Raw genomic sequence first — 22,825 nt, 5'->3', positions numbered from 1 at the left:
GCCTTGGTTGAGTTGTTTGTCACTGATTGTGGACCCGAATAGACTTGGTTCATGCCTTTCGATCTTGATTGATTGCAATCATGTCAAGCACTTGATCTTTGCTTGAAATCTTGCTCAGGACCATCTCCGAGAAGTTGCACGGTGAAATTGATCAGAGGTAGGCCGGCCGGCCTGGGATTTCTCCTGTTTTGGCTCGATTTTGTATGTTGTGTTTCTGAAATCACAAGTGCACCAAAACTCATGCAACTCAATAATGTTAGTGAAAATTGGTGTATTATGGTCCTGAGAGCCTGAAATCTGAAGGAATGTTGGCGGAACAAATCATTGAAAACGACCGCCAACAGGCTCTAATTTAAATTGATACATGCATTTATTGTTGTCCTCACAAATTTTAGATTGCTCTGGCGATAGGCAATATAGAATTTGGCCATCAGAACGCCAGCACCAAAAGAACCAGAAAAACCCGTGAGGGGACAGAATGAAGAAGCCACTGCTTGGGCTCTTCGTGAGAAGAACTATGACACTACTTAGACCAAAAGTAGAAATAGTAGCATCTATGACGTTTTTGCGCATGACATTTTGAATTTCGTCATTAAACAGATCCCATCTATGACAAAAATTCTAGGTTCGTCATAGGTTCTCGTGTAAGGATCACCGGGGTGTTCGACCCTAGAGGGGGAGGGGGTGAATAGGGTCGCTAATTCGCTTTCTAACCTAGGGCTCAAACTACTTGCATAAGATAAACCTAACACGTCCTACGCATGCTAGTTATGACTAAGGTTTATCTAAACTACTCTCTACTTACCCCAAAAGACTTACAACCTATAGCCAATCCTAATCAAACTAACTAGGAAAGTGAAGGCACGCAAGATAGAGTAAATGCGGAAACGTAATATGGTAAGTAAAGAGGTAAGGGCAAGAGGGATGCAAACTCCCGAGTAGACATGGTCATGTAACGTGGTTCGGCTCAAACGCCTACATCCACGGGACACCGAGGCTCTTCCGATCACCGTCTTGCACTAGGCCACCAAGGTGCACCGGCAAGCAAAGGCAAGTGCCCACAAGACACCAAGTCTCGTGCACCGCCACCGTCTCTCTCGGTCACCCGGCCAAAATCCACTACAGAGCTTCTCCACCAAGGAGGGGGTCTCCTCTTCCCCCGTACAAAGTGTTGGCACCGCTCCACACCAAGTCGGAGGGTCGTCGACGGGAATGCTTTGCTTGCCTTGGCAAGACTTCTCTTAAGCTAGCTCTCTCAAGAACTAAGCCTATACAAGTGTACAAAGCACTCTCTCAAAGCTTCTCACAAGCTAGATATGACACTAAGCTTTGCTAGGATGGTTGGAGATGATGATTTGCTTGGGCAATACTTCCTTCAACCTTTTTGGCATCCAACCATATGCAGCAACCGGCCTTGGGGGTATATATAGCCCACACACCCCAAAAGACACGTTGGGAAAGGCTGACAGAATTCCTGAACGCCGGTTGATCCGACGCTCCAGTTTTGTCATCACCGGTTCAACCAGTGAATGCTTTTTCCCAGCTACTAGTCGTCACTGCTCCAACGGCTACTTGATCAATTGTACCGACGCTCTTGAAATCATCGTCGGTTTAACCGGTGAGTGCAAGCTCAGAAACCCCCGAAAAATGGAGTCTCTGGACAACTGCACCGCCGCTCAATTTAAGCATCGCCGGTCTAACCGGTGCTGAACCCTAGCCTTAGCTTCTGGATCCGTTGCACTGAAGATACATCTTTTCCCATCGTCGGTTCATCCGGTGCACTCTGTTGACTTGGTATCTACTGAGCCCATTGCACCGGTGAGTGTAATTTGCCTCACGTCGGTTTAACCGGTTAGTGCAAATTACCTCTGTCTTGGTCCTTTCGACCTAATTTCTTCGGGGTTTTGTATCTTTTCATCCCTTGGACCTATAAGCCTGATAATGATCATCTTAACACATATATTAGTCCAAGTGTTGTGTGTGTCATCAATCGCCAAAACATTATATTGAAATATGGCATGAGAGGCCATTTTCGCTACACCTCGTCAACATCCCTCGAACAGTGCTCAATCGTGACGAAAGTAAAAACACGTCATGTGAAAATAAGAATTTTGTCATCGTTCATCGCCGAAACCTTCAGCCCCTACGGAACAATGACAAAAATACAACGCGCGTCACACAACAACATTTCATATCGTCATAAAAAAAGGTGCGCCAATTAACTCCTTGTCCCTACGATCAGCGTGATTCGTCATATAACCAGACCGGCTGCCATGTTGCTGGCTGACTGATCCAGTTTGTGTAGCTGGCAGCCACGTGTAGGAGTGCAGGGCAGCAGGCCGACGTGGTTTACACGTGTAACCAGGGTCCAGTTCAATCCCGCCCAGGAAGAGAAACAGGCCCGCATTGAAAACATGTGTGGCGAACATGGGCCACGGGTTCGCACTAGACACTTGCCACTTCCCACGCGATGGTTCATTTTCCCACGCGCCTCCCCTGAACTTGCCGGCGACTGCGTCCCTTCTCCATCAATTTCACCGCGGTTATAGATACAAATCCTAAGAAAATCGGGAAAATCAATCTATACCTTCTCATCTGCTCTAGTCTCTATCATCCTCTAGTCTCTCAATCTCCATGGCCGCACAATCTCAATCTCCCATGGGTAGGAAGAACAAGCGCCCGATAGATGGAGCTCCAGAAGGCAATCTGCCGCTCGGTGTCCGCCTTCTCCGACAAGGGTAAAAAGATCTTAATCCTGCATGGCCTCGTGTATATGTTCATACCACTAATTTTGTTCTGTTCATACATGACCATCTGTATGGCCGGCTTGGCCTGCAAGGGTGCTCGCGGCGCCAAATCCGCAGCTGTAGCAAGTTCCTCTGTCGGCTCCGGCGACTCCTACAACGGAGACGACGCTCGGCGCTACCTCCGTTGGTGGAAGGGGACATGCGACCTCTACTCCGAGGCAACTCGTGAGATTGTGCATCTAAAGCTCTGTTTGGAGGTCACCCAGGCCGCCCTGACTGCCGCCGAGGGTGAGGCCTCCACCGCTCGGGCGATGTTGTCCGCTACCGATGGCAGAGTTGCAGGTACGGTTCTTCTTTTTTAGCATAATTAATTCTCCGTGAAGATTATTTGTTCCCATTAATAAACATCTCTTTTTTCTATATGGAAATTATAGCCCTGGAGGCACAAATTCAGGCCCTCCACCAAGCGGCGAACGGCGCCGCCACCACGGTGAATGCCAGAGGCGACCTGCTGGTGGACCGCTTGCAGGACATCCCCAACCGTGCTAGGCAGATCGCCACCCACGGTGTCCGGCAAGGGAATGCAACTGCTTTGGCTGTGGCGCAAACCTGTATCGGGCACAATCTTCTCCTTTTGGAGCCTGTATTCCCTGAAGGAGGAGGGTGAGCAGGCTTCGACGATCTCATTGTGCAATTTGATGTAACCGCTAACGCAATCGCTAATGAAGTCAGCGCTGATAGTGCTGTAACCAAGGTCTTTCTTGGTGAAGATAAGATTGTATCTGAAACATAATAAATGAACAATCCAATCTTTTGCTGATTTCATGAATGAACACAACTGTGTGCAAATTCAGTACAACAATAAATTCATGACAAGTCTGAATGTGCAATAACAGGCACAAGACACACGTCCGAAAACAATAATGCATACTCCTAGAGATCGTCGTCCTCGTCCTCGTCATCATCACCATTCCCATTGGCGTCAGTGTCAGTACAATAATCCAAGATAGTGTCATCTCCATCATCCTCATACTCCTCCTCGTCTTCCTCATCATCTGCTGAAACTCCCATTACAAGATCCGCTAAATTAGCTTCAATGATGTCTGCATCCTCATGCTGGTGCATATCATCAGCAGCATATTCATCACCCTCATGCACTGCATGCTCCGTATCGGAACAGTAATCGTCTTGGTGTACGTTCCCATCCTTTTCAGGCACATCATAAATGCCCATGTGCTCAAATTTTTGCACAACTCGCCAATCATTGCCTAAATCATTATCCTGCAAGTAAAATGTCTTTGTGGATTGTGTTGCGAGAATAAAAGGGTCAGACTTGTACCAAAATGAGTTGATGTTGATGGACTTGAAATGTTCATCATCTTTAATGCCTACAGTCTTTCCCTCTTGATTGTACCAGTCGCATCGAAATAGGACCATTGACCGACGGTGTTACAGATTAGAGTTATATTGCAACTCTATTACCTCTTTGAGAACACCATAAAATTCATTTGTCTCGCCTCTATGTGTCCCCTTGGCCATGACACCACTATTCTGTGTTTTTAGGTGTTTCTCCCGGGCAACTGTGCTATAGCGGACTCCATTGACACTGCAAGCTGCACACGTCTTGACTCGGAGATCAGGACCACAAGAGAGTGCAAACAATCCCTGGCTGACTGCATTAGGATCCTCTCCACGCAGCTCCGCAATCTACAACCAAGCATATAATAAAGTTCTATGTGGCTATCATAATGCCACTGATGACTTACATAAATGATAGGATGACAGCAACTTACATGATGCTTAAACCATTCAGTAAACTCTTTCTCGTGCCTTTTGTCAACATCACGTACCCCTTGTTGCACCAATATTTTCCTGTGCTTCTGTGTGGCAAAGTATAGATATTATTGTTACGAATATATCAGCAGTGGTCAACACATTATTGTTATGAATATATCAGTAGTGGTCAACACACTCTGGACTGCTTTTAAACAAATTTGTGGTTGTCTGCTGTGAACGTAGGTTACTAACACTTAAAATCTATTTTGTACATTTAAGAACCGTCTTGTGAATACGAAATGCAATGGAATGCCAACATCAGGGAAAACAATAGAATATTTGAGGAGCTTGGCCTTAGTGGTCTGGCATCAACTCTTAGTTCGTTGCCAACAAAAAAAGCAACTTCAAAGGGGTGAGATTCAGGCACCAAGGAGAAGAGCCCTGGCAATAATGCTAGGCAGGGTGAAGGGTCTGATTTATCAGATTATATCCCTGAACATGAGGAGCCTGATGACGGAGATGACGATACAGACTTAGAAGAGGAGGCGACACCCCTAGCCAATGAGGTGCATTTTCTATCTTGGCTTAGGGGGCGGGATGCGGGATTACATATTTCCAATGCCTATAGAAGCTGACTATTGCGTGGAGTACATATCTGTAATACATAATACTGCTTCTGAGTTATTTGTTTAAACAATTGCTTTTTTTAATTCAACACGGACCTATACGAACTCGGCGTACGAAGGTGTCTGAAAAGACGAAGAAAAGACTTGTTGTCATGGCTCCTGGAGGCAGACAATCCAAGAGGGTCAGGTCAATCCCACCAGCACAAGTTGTTAATGCAGGCTCATCAAGGATACTGAATAGGCTGAAGGCAACTGGAGCACCTGAACAGCATGTGTCTAAAAACATATCACCAGTGGCAGCAAAAAGTACCAGTTGTGACAGTGCTTAGGCAGAATCGACACCAGTTGCAGAAAATCGGGACTGGTCATATGCATATGATGGCGGCCTGGACGAAGATGAGACCGAGGGCAATCCCATCCCCAAAGATGATCCCGTATCCTAAGGTTGGTTCTTATGTTACCCTCAAGACTGTTGCACTAATGTTTGTATACTTGTTCAATAATGTGAATTTGAATTGCAGTACCTACACAAAGAGGTGGCCCGAGGAAGGCGAGGGAAGCAACCAGGGGAGTTATGCTTGATAGGATGACAAAAGCTATGGGTAGAAGGTTGCCCGTAACTGTTGTTGAGGGGAACCTAAGGCCGCATGATCCGTTGCAAGCTGCTAAGTTTGCATCAGAGGCTGGTGTTATTGTTAGGGGTCAAGTTCCTATCTTGACCCATTGGAAAGAATACAAGCAACATACAGAACATTTTGATGGCTTCGTGGGAAAGCTATCTATGAGTGCCTATCTGCTTGTTCCTCTTTTACATTGAACTCTTATATGGCCCTCGTGTAACTCGGACGTCAATTAATCACCAGGGAAGGTTAGCAATTGACCTAAGCCACAAGGCAACAAAAGATGCTTGTGTCAGTGTATTCCAGTCAGCCATACGACAGAGGCAATATAGATTGAAGAGGAAATACTTTGTTGGCTGCCCTGCTAATGAGATCCCCACAACCTCTCCTGTCTCCTACATGACTAATGCACAGTGGTCTCAACTTGTTGATAAGTGGTCAAATATGTGCAACAGGGTAATTGCTCTTGCTGTTCTTTGAAATATGTACGTATGATGGAGACTAGATAAGACATAATTTCTTATGCAGGGAGTCTCTGACCAGAACAAGGAAAATTGTGGACGTGTCAAGTGGATCTCGCTGCTACGTTGCCCAGTTGCATGAATATGTAAGTCTCAACACTCTTATAATGGAAGCTTTTCATTATTTTGCTTTGTTAATGAATTGTGCTCACACACACACACATGTAGCAAGTCCTATTGTCAGTTATTCCTGCTTGATCATCATAGTTTCGGTGTTTGTTTGACCACCACTTTGGTATATCCATTAGCACAATAACAAGAAGAATGATACCGAAGGCAGTGAAGTCAACGGGGGGGGGGGGGATCCCAGCATCTAGTTAGGGAATCTAATGAAGAACTCGATGCTGTGAAAGCATTCAAAGTCTGTCATACCAACTGCTAGAATGGTATGAGTGATGCCGCTAGAGAAGCAGTTGTAAGTCCCCTTGCATGGTTCCTTGCTCTTCCAGGATTTGGCTAGTTTTGTTGACATTTGCAATTCCAGTTCTTTAGCAGCAGTTAGAATTTCATGATTAAATATGGCTTTTAGTTGTTTCTGCAAGGCTTTTGTCATCATCTTTCCAATGCTCTGTACATGCTGCATCATATAGTTTTAATATGCATGGCTCATGACTGCCCCTTTAACTCAGTGGTGTGTCATATTAACACTATTTAGTAGCAACTATCCAATCTCTTTGTTCCCAGTATTTTTGATACACTACTTTCTTTTACTACAATCAGTAAAGTAATAGTTCATCTATGTATTTTATAGATATCAATGGAAACTATTCGGACAGAAGCTGTTGCTGATGGTAAGGCACCATTGAGCAGTGCTGAGGTGGTTTCCAAGGTCATCTCGCCTGACAGCTCCAACTCCACTTTCTTCAAGAATGCTGGTTTATGCACTCGCTCCTTGAAGCCTCCGTCAGCTACGGAACAAGCGCTACTTGAAGAACTTGCTGCGCAAAAACAAAAAGAAGCTACTATCACTGAAGAATTTACTGAGATCGGGAAGAGGAGTGAAGCAGTAGAGTCAGCGCTGGTCTAGACACAACAACTGTATGAGGACATGAAGAAGCGACAGGAAGAGAACTATCTCGTCCTTCAGAGAATCTTGCAGGCGAGCGTTGCTGGTACCTCTTCTCAGCCCTGATTCTGCCATTACCTCCGGTGCTTGTGGGTTCTGAACTATTTTGGTGGTGTGATGAACTATTTGTTGTGTTGTGCTGAACTATATATCTGTTGTCTGTAGTGTTGTGATGAACTATATGTGGTTGTAACTTATGTGGCTCTCTTTCTGTGATTTTCTGCCGCATCATTTCATCTGTGACGAAATGCAGTCCGTTCTGCTGGCTGGGATGAAATAGTTGGCTGGGCTAGAATGGAAAGATAAGAATGAGGCTGGCGCCAGCCAGAACCAGCCAAGTAAAAAGTTCTGTGACAAAATGATTTTGTGACGAAAGCACCACATGCAACTGTATGAAAATGACGCATGGAACAACCGAAAACCGACACGTGGAACATCCATAAAACGCCACATACAGCACCTTGAAAGTGACACGTGGACCAATAGGCACGCGACACGTGGACACAAAGGGCACCGACACGTGAGTCACCGAGAGAATGACCGAATCGAGAAAGGACACATGGAAAACTGGAAGATGACACGTGTCAGTTGCTCATATCGTCACGTGGACTGTTACCAACTCGCCACGTCACTATACTCTTTATGACATGTGCTGCCCGCCACGTTACCTGCCAGCGTGAACGAAGCCATGTGGAGCGCCAGCGTGTCCCATGGTGGCCGCCAGCGCGAACGTGCACACATGGATTCGGGCGTCCAGTGACGTTTCAGCGACGCGTCAACGAAGCAAAACTGGTTTCCCGACGAAATTTCCTTTCGTCGTGGAAAAAACATTTTAGTGACGTTTTGGCTGTTTCGTCAAGGCAGGCCTAACTCGATGCTCCGTTTTTGACGAACCGAATTTCGTCACTAATCGTTAAAAATCTGACACAGTATTCTTTACACGACGAATTTGGATCCTTCTGTGATAAAAGCTGTTCGTCATCGATGCATCGATTTCCACTAGTGAAATTTGACATTGAGAGAGCATAGTGGAATACTTCAAACCGCAAGTGCCTCCTGATCATCAAAGGTTCAATTGCAGACGCTGTCAGAATGTCAATCACATATTGCCCCACCGCCTCAGAATACTTAGCCACTCTTGCTGAGCAGCTTATGACTAAGAAATATACTGGTGGTCCCGGTGGCATCAGAGAACACATCTTAGAAATGAGCCACATGGCAAACAAGCTCAAAACAATGGACATGCCTTTGCGAGAATCGTTCCTTGTTCAGCTGGTCTTCAAGTCCCTACAAAAAGAGTTTGCTGACATTTCATGTCAATTATAACACCTTTCCAGAAAATTGGAATATTGAGAATCTGATTGCCATGTGCGTTTAAAAAGAAGATCGCAGTGAGGGGCCGAGGCACCAGCACCAAGGTTCACCGCCGCCACGAACCCCTCCTACAACCCCTACCTATCTAGGGCAATGCTTGGCCGACGGGAAGTGCCGCCACAACCACCACGATGATCGACACCACCACCGTCACTGGGTAGTGCCGATGGAGGCCCGAGGGCTGCCGGGATCTATGGCGTCCGCCTCCGCTGCCGGATCCACTCCTCGCCGACTCCGACCTCCTCTGCGCCATTGGAGCAATGGCGCACCAGGGATCTACCTCCCTTTGCGCCAAACCCGACCGACGGTCTGCGCTCCTCTCACCTCTCTCTCATTCTTATTCTTGTACTAGATCTAGTGCTCGAACTACTTGATTCTATACTCAGAATTTGTACCCGGTACCCTATTTGTATGCCTAGAACAGATCTTGTACAAAAACACAGAACCTAACAGCGCAGAGCCCCCAACGAGCGACACGAGGCCTTTTTCCGCTTTTGTTCAGCGCTCGCCTGCTCTCGTCTCGTGCCGTCTCCGCCTTCAATCAGAGCGGAGCATTCAACACCCTCCTCTCTAGAGAGGAGCTCAGCGCAGCGCAACGGCGGAGGCGATGGGGCGGCCGAGGCCCAAGAGAGGGGAGCGCCGGATCGACGCCGCCATTGACCACCTCGCTCAGTACGGTTTCCGCAGGCCCCAAATCCGCAAGATCATCAACAACCTCCTACAGGTAGCTGCTTGCTCCCCTTCCAAGAATCTTTTTTCTTTTTTTGTTTGCATCTTGTAATCCACTAGTTTCTGTGTGCTGGTTCATGATCTTTGTGATCCTTGGGAGCCAGTACTCTGTGATCTTGTTGTCGCGCATCCTGCTTTCGTCCTCTCCTAGGACTTCTTGCCCCGCCTCCAACGATGGAAACGAAAAACCCGCCTCCTTTTCTCCCAAGATTGTTACATGCATCCTGGATTCTTGCAATTTCGTTGCGGATGGATGCGCCGCAGTTGAAATTTTTGTGCGCGTGGAGTAGAAAGACTGGACCTTTTTCCCTGCTCCAAGAACCCACGGGGCGGCCGAGATTTTGCTTCGTTGGTTACTTGGTTCCCTTGTATTTCTTTTTTGGTAGGTTTATCGTTACGCTGCTGGATCATCTAGCGCAGTGGATCAGATCGTAGATGCAACTGAAAATTTTGCTTCAACGTCCTACGGGAGAGAGAGCTGGTGTAACATTTTTTATTTTTTTTATTCATTTTGGTGTGAGGAATGTAGCAACGCTAACACTTTTTTTTATGTTTCAAGAACTACTCCGTTGATTCTTAAAATATTGGAAAAGTGAATGTCTGTTTGATTGAAGAATTCTTTTTCTTTGCTGACAAGTGTTTGATTGAGGACTAAGGAATACTACTAACGAGTTCTGTAACAATGTTTCAATGATTAAGCTGTACGGGAGGGATGGCTGGGTGTTCCTGGAGGAGGGATCATACCGTGTTGTGCTTGACAAACTTCTGGAAGAACAGGGGCAGCTGGAGGTGAACTCACTTCCTTCCTCACCTGTGTCTGTGTTCTGCCTGAATTTTATACCATCGTTGCACATACTCTCTTAATCCAGAGCATGTAAAGTTGCAGCATTGATCCACTGAAACATACTGTATTGGAATTGATAGAGCACCGAATAATTGGATAGTGTGGTCTTCCAGCATCATTTTGTGTGATCTTGAAATGCCACCACTGGCCTATGAACTGTGTAAACACCGTGAAGTTCTCAGCATAATTTAGGCACAAAAGCACATCAGAGATCTTAACAAGAATTAACATAGTTGCTCATTCTGACTAAGTTGCTGCTTGGGATTTATGTTGCTGTCCAGTCCGATTTTTAAGTGGACTGACTTTCTATACAGAAACAAGAAGAAGCTGCGGAGGACAAGGCAACACCAGAACATGATATGGAAGCTTCACAAGCAGTGAATAGTGAGGCACCAACTGAAACTCAGTCAGCCGTTGAACAGAAAGCTTCTCCCAATAGTTTTCCTCCCCAGGAACATGTACTGCCACTACCTCCAGCTACAAGAGCTGCTCCTGCAAGGCTTCCCTGCTATGGATGGATCAGTGAAGAGTCTGAGACAGAGAGTGAATCAGAGGATGAAGAAATGCTTTCAGATGGACCAAGGCCGGCAATTGTCCCACAAAAGGATGTACCAGATCCTGCAGAAACCTTGACTTCTAAGAGGAAGCGGCCAACTAGATGGGATGTGCGCCCTAACTGGTAATGGTTCTGACTGAACTCTCTCTTGCCTTTAGATTTAGTACAGCAGACACAGTTCCTGTTACTAGTTTTTATTTTCCCCGGAGTGAAGTTTTAGCTGATAGTAATATGTGCACTTGACAAGACCTATCCATTTCTGTGAACACGCTCTAGGTTTAAATATTATTTTTATTTGGGTATGAACAACAGTTGAGCTTTGGAACTTTATATGAACAAAATGGTCCAATACATGCATAAAGGAAGTGAAGTCGGTTAGCTGTATATACCTTTGCTCCTTTCACATCAATGTGTTCAGGTTGGTGCAAATCATGTGTGGTCACACATGCTAAAGGGTATCAGAGCCAAAGTTCCCTAAAACCTCCAAATTAAATCTGAAAGCTACAAAAAAATTTAGGGCAGCAGCTACTGGATCGGAACTAGCTGTCTTCTGGAATAAGGAATTTATTGGGCACAAACTTCGAATTTATCTGGCACCTAAATACACACCATGCAATAGTTAGCAAAGGATAATGCAGAATTAATCCATATTAGGGCCGCATATATCATATATTTCTTATCAAAATCAGGACCTTGTTTTCCTGTTTGAACCACTGACCATATCAACTGCATGTTTGTCTTGTGAACCTTTAAGGGGCTGAGATCAACTGACCATAAGATGGTGGCCTTCGAGGATGGAGAACTCTTAGCGCCGGGAGCAAGATGTCAATCCATGAATTGACTTTGACCTGTATCTTGTACATGTAGAACTATCTAGCAGGGAGCAGCAGACAGTATGGGACGATGTAGCTGATGTGTTGTTGCAGATTTTTACTGTCCGACAGTGCCTGTGCATGTCAGACCTATGTAGAAACTTTGATCCCTCCTTATTATGTTGTGTCATATGACTAGTTTTTTAGCTAAAGCATATATGCCTAACTTGGTGGCATTTGCTTTAGGATCTGATCATGGATTCTCTTAAATTAAATTAGTTAATAATTTAGCCGTTGGAAGATCTATATCTGATTTGTATGGCTAATTAGTTTGGCATTATATTCCGTGGGTAGAAGTGATCACAAGAGACCGACATGCCGCTGCAGAAGTAAAATGGATTATAACTATAAGTATATTGGGAAATGTCAGCGAACTTAAAGGTTGTCAGGTACAGTTTCACATAAAATTTTTGTTGAGGGGAAGGAGAAATAATGACATGGGTGTTTCGCGAAACAACCGTCTCATAAAGACTGATTATCTTACTATTGTACAAGTTGTGGTTACCACACAGCTTACAATATATATTTTTTATACATAAATTAAGCGGTTGAACAGTTACTTCGAGGGCTTGAAAGACATTCTTTTTCTCAATACATAAATTAAGTGATTGAGCAATTACTACGAGATCTCGAAAGACAATCCATTGTAGGATTCATCGTCTTTGCCCTACTTCCATGCAAAATGCAGAATGATTACATTAAATTTCCAAGCTTGTAGCGGCTGCTGTATGGGGTGCTAGATAACTAGATTCAATTCCTTTTCCCGTTTTGCAATGGACATGTTCAATCACTATATTTAACTTGGTAATAGATCACAGGTATTTGTCCAAGAGCGCATCACTTCCGCGCTGCCGGAGAGTGGCATCCGAGCCATCGGACTGAAGCCAAGCCACTTTGGACGGAGCGGAGGCCTTGATGTGCCATTTTGCCCTTCGACTTGTAATGGCTGTCCTAATTAAAAAAAAGTGCGACCTTTTTACACATCAACCCCAAGCACATACGGAATCAAGTACTTTTCTCTCTGCTCTCAAATACTCCTACTGGGAAAGCCCCCCACCTCCCTCTCTCTCCAAAACTTTTGCCCTTCGTTTGCCCAAACCATTTGGAGACATCCCTCAGCAAAGTTTGGAGCAGTTTTTTTTTTAAGTCTGATTTACACTCTCAAACTATTGCAGAAGTTCGATTTTCAACTTTCAACTACAAAATCAGATAACATAGGCCATCCAACTATCAAAATCGGGCAAATTTAGCCCATGGAGCGGTTTTTCAAGGTGGTTTTGTATTTTTACATAAGTTAAAGAAATTCTAATTTGATCTAAAAAATCAAAACTAATTCGTTTAAATCAGAAAAATTTGAAACTAGTACCAATTTTTTTCTAAAATTATAACTATCTATTATTGCTCTATTTGAATCTTGGTTATTCAAAAATAATAGACATAACTACACGCAACCAAGAATTATGAAAATACAAAATTAGATCTGAATAACTAAAGAGTATCATGTCAATAGATAGGTTATATTTTAGAAAACTTTTGATAATGATTTCATATTTTTTTGATTTAAAATGAATTACTTATGAATTTTTTAATATTAAAATTAAATATTTATAGTTCTCACAAAATAGAAAACCACCTTCAAAACCGCCTAAGGGGCTAAATTTACCCAGTTTCAATAGTTGGATGGCCTTTGTTATCCAGTTTTCTAGTTGAATGTTGAAAATCAAACTTGTGTGATAGTTCAAGAGTGTAAATCAGACTTTTCCCCCTTTTTTGGCGGGACATGCGAAATGAGCAATGACATAGATAGGTTTCACATCCCAAATTCCTTGCATCATGGACGTCCCTGCAGCATGTGCGAGCAGTTTTTGTGTATGCACTGAATCAAAATTTATATGATGAATTGATTTTTGAATTAAATTTTTTGAAAAAAGTTGAAATTCTTCCAAAGAAAATATGACATGTAACACTTTATAAGTTATTAGATTACAATTTTTTTTCTTCCAATTTTGTGGAATTAAGTCGAGGTCCTAAATCAATTAAGGGACTTGTAAGAAAAAGTCGATTTGCATGTTTGTTCTGATGAGTTCTCCTCGAAAAACAAAAATAGAAGTACGACAATCATTGGCCGACCCGTCGGCCCCTTGCTCTGCTCGTGTGGAGCATGTTTGGCAAGCGTCGAGCGGCCATTGCCGGAGGTGAGCGGCGCGCCGGCCGCGTCCTCTCCCCGGCCAGAGGCCCGGGCCAAACCCCTCCACACTCCGGTTGGCCTGAGGACAGTCTCATTGTGTCAGATGGATATCATGGTGATGAAACTCTCCTCATATCTCATAAAACTTCATCTTTCTCTTCTTGCCATGTCAGCAAAAATGATGGTATTTAATGTCATGAAACCCTCCATAAAACTCCCATTTAGACTGACGTAAGGTGCATGAGCACCGTGCTTCATGGACCCGCTTCGGCCCGCAAACCGAGCTCGAAAACGGGAACTGATGTTTTTGTTTTTACCTTGTGCCATTGGAAAGGTAAAACTTCCCTTCAGCTAGTAGGTTCAGAATATCAGCGCTCAAATCAACACAATATCATGTAACCACTTTATAAATTTTAATAAACTCTTTAACATTCCACATACCAACACCAAGTTGAACAGAACAGCAGTATCCAAAATTAAACACTCGTTCAAGGTAGCAACACATGGTCTTTGTCCCCTTGCATTCTTGACAATGATTTAGATTAACAAAAGATAGATGCCAATCCCAATGCGAGGATTAGCCTTAACCAACAACATGCGGAATTATGGATTGTCTACATTAGGAACACCATATAAAGCCATTAGTCCATCTGCAATAGATAAGGTATCTCCATGGGTGAGTCCTTGGCTGACAACCCACCAGAGACTCTCCAATACATGCATTACATAAGGCTGTAAACTGAAGACTATGTACCTAATTTCATCATAACTAATCTTTTCCAAAGTCACTCGGTTCAACAGTCCTCAATTTCAAGCAAAACACCACACTGCCCTCAATTTAAAAGGGGTTCCAAAATTAACAAATACAAAAGGCACAAAAGAAAAACCAAAGGTCCAGTAAAATTGTACGAACACTTGTCAAATACAATATGAAGAATCTAACAATTGTGAATAGGGTACCAGACTGAACAAGGGTACAGAATGTAAGAACTGTCCTGTACATCAGAATCCACCAGGTTCTAGTTTTTTTAACCTTCACTTAGTTGCATCCCTCAAACCCCACTTTACTCCCATTTTCTTTGAAAATATGTGTTACTACATACAACCTAAATGCCAATATTTGGAGAACACAAAGTTGAAAATTGCAGACAAAATAGTAAGGGACATCAAAGCTTGGAGACATTACCAGTTGATTGGGTTGCACATCACATCTACTCAAGCTACTTCCTCTTGCTGACTAGTTTGTTGTTCCTCATCTTCTGACTCACTAAGCCATCCATAACAAGGACGCCTAGTTTCACCAGTCCTTGTAGCTTCAGCAAGTGGCACTACAGCTTCAAGAGCAGGTGGTTCAATGACCATGGGATCTTCGGCATCCTCATCTGATGACTGAGTCCCAGCTGGTACCGCACTGTGCACTTCTAAGACTGGCATGCTATTTTCTGGTGATACCTCATCCACTGCAGGTTCTTGTTTCTGTAAAATACATCAAGATGATTTAAGAATTTCACAGAATGAATATGCTTCGTACATTAGATGACAATTGAGACCAAAATTATACATCAAGACACTTTGTAACGACCTGTTATATTTCAGTGTGACAAATACAGTGTCACACTGAGCAGTAAGGTAAATCTGAGAATAACGGGGCTTCCAGTAGTAATCAAATAACATGTTGACCTAACTATGGAAAGGGTGAACCTGATGAACCCTTCACAATATGACCACTACTAATGAATCCATGTTGGCCATGTTCAATCTGGGTTCGCAAAGGGCTGGCTCAAGCGCATGAACGAAACAATTCCCAAGGAAATGGGGGGAAACATCCTTCCTCTGCAAAATTCTCCCTGTTCCTAATCTTAGCCAGATCTGCAATTCTCTCTCGGAGACAGCAACGAAATGTACAGTTTCTAATTGGTTTGAGTCACGAAATGCAAAAAAAATGGAAGAATAACAACTAAGCGAAGCAGAGCAGGCACGGGTGGAATATGATGAGGGAGGAAATGAGCTCAATCACCTGAGGTTGTTCCTGCACATCCTGGGCCGCCTGCTCCAGTGGCAGCAACTTCTTCTCCTCGTCCTCCATCTCCAGGAGCTTTTCCTGGACGACGAGGAAGGAGTCGTCCTCCAGGAAGATCCACGCATCTGTGCCCAGGTACACCTAGAAATCAACCGTCACCCACATCCCAAAATCGAAGAGAAAACTCGTTCATTTGTAGGTAACGAGGTCGCCATTAGTGCTAGCTAGTAGGCTCGTCCGCACACGAAATCTACGAAGTTGAAACCGCCATCCAGAATGGTAGGTGACTCACGAACTTGAAACCCCGCCCAGCGAGTTGAACCACACAGTAAGAGCCTCACTTTGAGGAGCGCAGTGACAGCGGCGCGGACTTGGCGCTCCGTGTACCCCATGGCGACGAAGTGGTCGATGGCCGCATCTATCCGCCGATCTCTCTTCCTCACTCGACCCCGCTTCGGCGGCATTGCTCCTCCCCGACGATCGGGCTCTCCTCTCCCCTCACTTCTTGCGAATGCGAAGCGACGGCCGTTGTTGGCCACCGGCAATGCTATTGAAGACCACAGCTGGCCTGGGGACTCTCATTCACTGCCCTCCCTCGGTTAAATAGTAGTATCATAAACATTAATTAATGTGAAACTAGCTATCGAAGCCCTTCGCTGCGGCTAGGCAGCGGGCATACCAACAAATAGCTTGGCTAGCCACTCCAGACCATGGCAAACACGTCACATAACAATAATTACATATCTTTTAAAAAAATCAAAAGTGGGCAACTAATAATTTACATTGGACTGAGAGAATCAAACCCTAAAGTTCTTCCATGCAACATCAATAAACTAGTACACAGCATTCAAATGTCTGGACAGATCAATGCACATAGAAATCAGCACGTCGTTAATCTCAGCATCTTTCTCACTAATGGACCCATCATACTTGGCAGCTAGGCTATGGACATCATTTATAGCACAATGTGCAATCCGTTCAACCGTAGATGACCTTTGTGCTAATACATGCAATTCTCATTTGATGGCAGCTTCAACTTTTTTGAGGTCACTCAATACATAAAAGTTTGGATCCAAGATACTGAGACTATAAGTATCTAATATGAAACCAACAGCCTGGTACATGGCACTATTGGCAGCTTCAAATTTTTCAGATACCTGTTTTCCTTGCACATTGCTGCACGCGACATAATTTGGAATAGATGCACATTTTGAGGGATTTAATTGAACATTTCCTATGTACCCACCACCAATCACATGATCAATTGTAAGGACAGGCAATTGAAAACCTGCCTTGGATGCCACTTGATCTAAAATAATTTTTAGACCACTGTTGATGTTGACTATGCCCACCTAAAAGCACAAAAAGTTATCCTTCTTTTAGTTTGAAATGAGGATGATGTGTATAATAAATTAGAACTTGCAACAAATGCTACTGACCTTGTGTTTCAGATTGATATAATCAGCATAGGGCTTGATGAATTTTGATCTCATTCCCTTTTATAGCATGGTATGAACCATAGTGTGAGCGCAATTCTTGAGTTGATGACTGGCCTATACTTTTGAGATCTCAAGTGCAAGCTCTTAAAACAATTGCCATATTAGCACGCACATGGCCTTTTTTTAGTTCATTTTCCACTTCATACACCTTATTCATGAAAAGGGTAGAAGCAAAATCTATGACATCTAGCACCATGAAACACTTGGTATGTACAAATTCATAAATGCTTTCACTCTCAATCAAATTCTTAACCATGGGAATGCATCTCAATCTTAGTTCTTCAGCTAAAAACCAATTATTATCAAAGAACATTAATACCATGTTCATCCTGAAGAAAATGTAGAGCATCGCGTGCTATATTTTCATAGACATTGTCTTCTCTAGTTCCTTCATTTGACAACCTACATATAGCAATATTAACCATACCCTCATTGTGGCCTTTAGCTAGAATCTAGAAAGAGACATGATGCTTTAGTTGTGAACCAGGCCATGATACATTCTCATATATTGGTTCGGTACCACCTAGTTCTTTGACAACCTTATGCAAAATCTTAGTCGCCGGAATATACATGTAAAAAATACCATGAGTCTGTAATGCAACCAAACTATCATTATTTTAAAAATAGGAGAATATATACCATGTTTCCCTATATATTCTCTGCAATAAAAGTAAAATTGGTCAGGATATACAAACCTTTAATTTGTGTCATCATAGTTTGCCAGGGGATATGCCCACAAACAACTGTACAGTTTGAAACTGAAATTTGATCTGCTATTAGCAGGTGATCTATCAATGGATATGAGTTAATCGACAAACCTAACGCAAAAGCATTAATTCACACAACCCAAGCCGACGGGAGTTTGGATGCAACCAAAAGTTTCTATAGGTCAACTTGAAGTTAAAAGCTATGAGTGAACTATAGGCATATGATACTAAACATTTCACCTAAATTAACCCTTTTCCTCTTCGCTCCAAAAGACCCACGTTTTATTATGCTATTCTATTTAGAAGGATCTAGTGACCTTGTTCAATAGTTTCCCTTGGTAATAACGTTAGAACTGGTTTGGTTGACCTTTTATAATAATTGATGGATAATCTCTCGACTCCTTTGTGATTGGAAACATAGACGACTCCTTTGTGATTGGAAACATAGACTACCGTGGAACCAAACACACATGACGGCCTTATGTATGAACTAAAAAAATGACAGTAATATCCATTTTATTAATAGATACCTTATGGATCAATTACACTCACTTGTCTTTTTTAAGGGAAGGAGGGTGCTGGGTGGGTTCTAATGGCATGAAACACCTCTACTTAGGACATAATGCATGGGGGGACACACCATTATATATAAACGTTTTAAATAGCGGGCTATAGGATTTAGCGACAGGACCCTCAAAACGCTATTAGCGCCGCTACAGCCCGCTATAGCCCGCTATTTTGTACTGTAGTGCTCATAGCAGCAGCTCCGCGAAAACCGCTATAGCACCGCTATAGCCCGCTATTTAAAATAGTGATTATATATGTATATTTTCTTAGCAATCCTACTAATAATGAAAGGAAGTGCAACCAACAAATAGTTAATGAAATATATATTTTAAAAGGAAAATGAACAAAAAGAAAGTAATGTTAGGAGCCAAAAAAATACTGCAATAAGGATGAATGAATTAACCAGAAAGAAGATATATGAAACAAATAGCATGGTTATTGAGGCATGAATATTACATGCATGTTTCTGTGCTGCACTGTTATTGAGGCATGAAAAGATTGTAATAAAAAAGAATGACCATATTGCCAGTTATAATGTCTGTACTAAATGTTGATAGTTACAACAAAATATAATAAGGGCCTTGTGATGCTAGAATGTGTGGAACTTACACTACTATCCCGAGCAGGCAGTGCACCAAGTGCGGAATGGAGGAGGGGTGCAATTGAACCAAGGCATCAGCACTCTTATATAGGCAGGAGAAGAACATAAAAATGCACTATTTTTTTTTGAAGGGAATAAAAAAGTACTGTTGATAGAAGACACGACAAATAAGTAGATAGCACCAAGGCAGCTGCAAGGAATTAATATGACATGACTTAACACTGCAGCCATGCACAATAAGACAACAGCAAGCTAGATGCAAGAAATTAATGTGATATGATTTGACACTGCAGACATTCACATTGTATTTGCACCTGGAAATTCAATAGGCATGCTAGAAAAAGGCAATAGAGTGACCCAATTAGCATAACACCAGATCATATGGATTATATATAATGTCATGCTTATATAGGTAGGATATGGAGCCTGCGATGAAATGTTCATAAGAACATGACAAATAAGAAAAAGGCAGAAACTAAAGAATCATAATGCACGTAATGAATTAATGTGAGATGACCAAACATTCAGTAGAGATGGGAGCAGCACGTGTCATTGCTTGTGTGATATGTCACTATCATGAACATTTGATGTTACTATTCACTTGTAGAAGCCAATTGATATACACCGATTGACATCCAGTTCACTTGAAATGACATTTCATGTTTGGAGACAAGAATCCAATTACTGCTATGTTCATCCAAAGTGACATGTCCTATGGTGAACATAAAATGCTTTAGGCATATGTTTAATTAGCTTAGCCGTGTACTTTTCATGTTTTAATCACTGTTCTTGGAAAATTGGTGTGCACAGATACAATATCACATTGGCACAAGCTAATACTATAACAATGTTATTAGAGCCTAGGGGCATGTTAGTATCATATAATACCACACAGTTATATGTTTGCAGCCTTCTTAATGACTGCCTACAAGCTCGCATTTTGGTGCTTAACCAAGAGTATCTTTAACCTTTGTTATTACAGTCGCATGTCATATAATTTAAGTTATTGCTGGCCTATGATAGAGGTACAATTATATTAGGTGCCAGTAAATGGGAGAACCATTCATTTTCTCTGGACAGAGTAGCTGTTAGGTGACTGGTCATGAGAGCGATGGATCGATGCTAGGTGACTGGTCATGAGCGATGGATCGATGCGGCATATGCTGCCAAGGTATGAGATGTGTCCATCAGCAATAGGGGAAAATGTCCATGAGCCACAGCAAAAAAATCAGCAAGATGGATCGAGCCATCCAAACCGTATTGGATGGAGCTAACATTTTAGGCTAACGTGGCCCTTTTAGCAGGCCGCGAAAACGGCGCGGCCTTATATAATGTGAAACTACCAATTCCAAGAAAACCAAAATAATGTGAAACGACCAGGTACTCAATTAAACGAGTTCACACACATAGGTCAGTTTTAGGCCATTCCCATTGAAATGTCATAGGAATTTTATAGGTCAGTTTTAGGCCATTCCCATTGAAATGCCATAGGAATTTTATGCAAATTAATTATGGAAGTATCAACCAAAAAATTATGTAGCAGTGTCTATAAGACCAATCTCAGTGAAAGTGTCATAAGAGTGTCTATAAGACCAATCTCAGTTGGGCTTAAAGCAGAAGATTAAGAAGGCTTGTAAATCGGCTCCTGCGTGAGCATTTGGGCTACATGGGCCATGTATCTTTAGATTTAGTTCAAGATTAGAGATAGAGTCCGATCGGGACAAGATAGGATTAGATTGTTTCCCAAGTCTCCGGATTATAAATATGTACCCTATGTTATTCATGAAGGGAGAGAGAACGTCATCACGTCTCGCAAACAACAACTCTCGGCGCATCGCCACCCCTAATTCTAGGGTTTCATCCAAGTAAGCGCCATGCTGCCCTGATCGCTTCTCGCGATCAGGGCAGCATTGTTCTTGCCTTTACCTTGGTATTACTCGTACTGAAGCAGTTTTTTTATGGCGGGTAGTACTAGTTATCTTAATGTTCAGTAGCATGGCTTTTAGTAGATCTATCATGCTCTTATTGTTTACCATCTACGAATATCATGTTTTCTCTATGTGTTCATGCTTGATCTTAAGCTAGTTCTCATCATAGAGGATTAGTTACATAGAGTTAACATCTTGCTTCTTTTCTATCTAGTAGATCCAATCTGTTACGGTTGTTCTTATTTTATAAGGATTAGTTTATATCTGCTAGGTTAGGCCCTGCAAACGGATTGGATGTTCCGGTGATGTAATAGATGCTTTACCTTAGCCTCGATAGGGATTGTTCCGGGAATCGGCTCTTGCTAGTTCTTAGGCCTCTGTTTTCGGTTATGGTTTAGTTATCTGTTATGTTCGCTAGGCCTAGTTACGTGTAGGATGTTCCGATCTAGCAGTGAGGCTTTTACCGTCGTGGATTGAATCAGCTAGATTTAATTGAAGCAAGTTTTCCATAATTATTTGCTTTATTCATCAATATCCGGATAGATGCAGATCCAATCTGACACTGGGACTTGATCAGCTCTTTAAAGCCGATGCAAGAGTCGTCCCGGGGAGCCGACCACGGCTCGGACTTACGTTTCCACGTGTTTGTGTATGCAGGCAACTCGTCGCAAGCACGTTCGCACCTTCCTGATCGGGTATAGGTCAGGTGGCACACCTTACATTCTCCAGAATCTTCGGCGTGTGCCGGATTGCGGGCCGTTGACGAGGAAGCAGTGCCTGCCAGCGCCCCGATGACCTCTCGGCTCTTCGTGTTGCCTGTCGCTGCTCGCTGGTGGGTTTTGACCGACAACACATTCTGGCACGCCCGGTGGGACATTCATCAACAATAACGCCCGCTGCAGAGATGACCGGACCTCAAGACCAAGTTCCTGTTCCGCCAGTCACGAAACCTGTCACATATGAAGAGCTGACTCCAGAGCATAGGCAAAAATACGATGAGGTCAAAGCTCAGTTCGAAGCCGATCTCATCGGCTCCTTCGAGAGGACCCGCAACCATTGCATCAGGTGGAAGGGGTTCTCACCAGAGGGCGCTCTCGACAATGTTGATCTGTCTGTGTCATCAGAGGAGCGCACCAGAGCCCTATGCCAGGAGATGAACTATATGGTGGCTCATGCGCTTCATCGGCACTCAGAGAGCCTGGTAAACGAGCTCAAGTGCATGGCACATCGCGTCGTCCAGGAGGTGATCAAGAACCAGTACTCCCCGTCAGGACCAATCTTGGGGAGTCACAGGGGGGAAGCTGCATTGCAATCCAGGCTACCAGTTTCCTACTCGCTCGCGGCAGCAGGGCAGCAGAGCTCGCCGATCTACGTCGTCCACAAGATCGGCGGTGACCCCGGGGAAGGACAGTTCCTGAGCGAGCCGCCCAAAGAGATCCCGCATGGCTACACGTGCGTGTACATACCTGACAATATCAACCCAACACGCACGGGGCAACTGGTGGGTACAGGAACCTCAGGAGCAGACGCAAAGAAACAGGCATGGCTGGCAAAGTATGCTACCGGGCCGAGTGCTGAACTCTC

The 22,825-nt window shown here is 43.5% G+C and overlaps 2 protein-coding genes across 5 annotated transcripts; one reads left to right on the top strand and one right to left on the bottom strand.

Moving 5' to 3' along the window:
- The first annotated feature begins 8,828 nt into the window (after nucleotides 1–8,828).
- LOC120672711 (probable inactive histone-lysine N-methyltransferase SUVR1) lies at nucleotides 8,829–11,977 on the top strand. 2 transcript variants are annotated; one of them, XM_039953256.1, is made up of 5 exons: nucleotides 8,832–9,037; nucleotides 9,155–9,454; nucleotides 10,159–10,248; nucleotides 10,618–10,982; nucleotides 11,614–11,977. In XM_039953256.1, exons 2-5 carry the CDS (start codon nucleotides 9,338–9,340, stop codon nucleotides 11,618–11,620), a joined length of 579 nt encoding a protein of 192 aa, XP_039809190.1. In that variant the 5' UTR covers nucleotides 8,832–9,037; nucleotides 9,155–9,337; the 3' UTR covers nucleotides 11,621–11,977. The 2 variants fall into 2 exon arrangements, with proteins under 2 accessions (XP_039809200.1, XP_039809190.1); XM_039953266.1 differs by lacking the exon at nucleotides 10,159–10,248 and having other exon boundaries at nucleotides 8,829–9,037.
- A 1,823-nt stretch (nucleotides 11,978–13,800) lies between these two features.
- On the bottom strand, nucleotides 13,801–19,360 carry LOC120672693. 3 transcript variants are annotated; one of them, XM_039953234.1, is made up of 5 exons: nucleotides 17,379–19,360; nucleotides 16,281–17,291; nucleotides 15,937–16,080; nucleotides 15,106–15,395; nucleotides 13,801–13,998 (listed from the first exon to the last, which is right to left on the bottom strand). In XM_039953234.1, exons 2-4 carry the CDS (start codon nucleotides 16,401–16,403, stop codon nucleotides 15,135–15,137), a joined length of 528 nt encoding a protein of 175 aa, XP_039809168.1. In that variant the 5' UTR covers nucleotides 16,404–17,291; nucleotides 17,379–19,360; the 3' UTR covers nucleotides 13,801–13,998; nucleotides 15,106–15,134. The 3 variants fall into 3 exon arrangements, with proteins under 3 accessions (XP_039809168.1, XP_039809177.1, XP_039809160.1); XM_039953243.1 differs by lacking the exon at nucleotides 13,801–13,998 and adding an exon at nucleotides 14,328–14,569; XM_039953226.1 differs by lacking the exon at nucleotides 13,801–13,998 and having other exon boundaries at nucleotides 14,963–15,395.
- Between the last annotated feature and the right edge of the window lie 3,465 nt (nucleotides 19,361–22,825).

This window comes from Panicum virgatum, chromosome 2K (assembly GCF_016808335.1).
Source record: "Panicum virgatum strain AP13 chromosome 2K, P.virgatum_v5, whole genome shotgun sequence".
In the NCBI taxonomy this organism is placed as follows: domain Eukaryota; kingdom Viridiplantae; phylum Streptophyta; class Magnoliopsida; order Poales; family Poaceae; genus Panicum; species Panicum virgatum.
The sequence above is the reverse complement of the archived record's forward strand: the minus strand, read 5'-3'. Positions and strand labels throughout refer to the sequence as shown.

Excerpts from the sequence above, each read along its gene's own strand:
- LOC120672711 (XM_039953256.1), top strand. The coding sequence starts at position 9,338 with ATGGGGCGGCCGAGGCCCAAGAGAGGGGAGCGCCGGATCGACGCCGCC. Across the intron at positions 9,455-10,158 it reads TCATCAACAACCTCCTACAG|CTGTACGGGAGGGATGGCTG; the intron begins GTAGCTGCTTGC and ends TCAATGATTAAG. Across the intron at positions 10,249-10,617 it reads AAGAACAGGGGCAGCTGGAG|AAACAAGAAGAAGCTGCGGA; the intron begins GTGAACTCACTT and ends CTTTCTATACAG.
- LOC120672693 (XM_039953234.1), bottom strand. The coding sequence starts at position 16,403 with ATGCCGCCGAAGCGGGGTCGAGTGAGGAAGAGAGATCGGCGGATAGAT. Across the intron at positions 16,081-16,280 it reads CTGTCACTGCGCTCCTCAAA|GTGTACCTGGGCACAGATGC; the intron begins GTGAGGCTCTTA and ends GTTGATTTCTAG. Across the intron at positions 15,396-15,936 it reads ATGTGCAGGAACAACCTCAG|AAACAAGAACCTGCAGTGGA; the intron begins GTGATTGAGCTC and ends TGTATTTTACAG.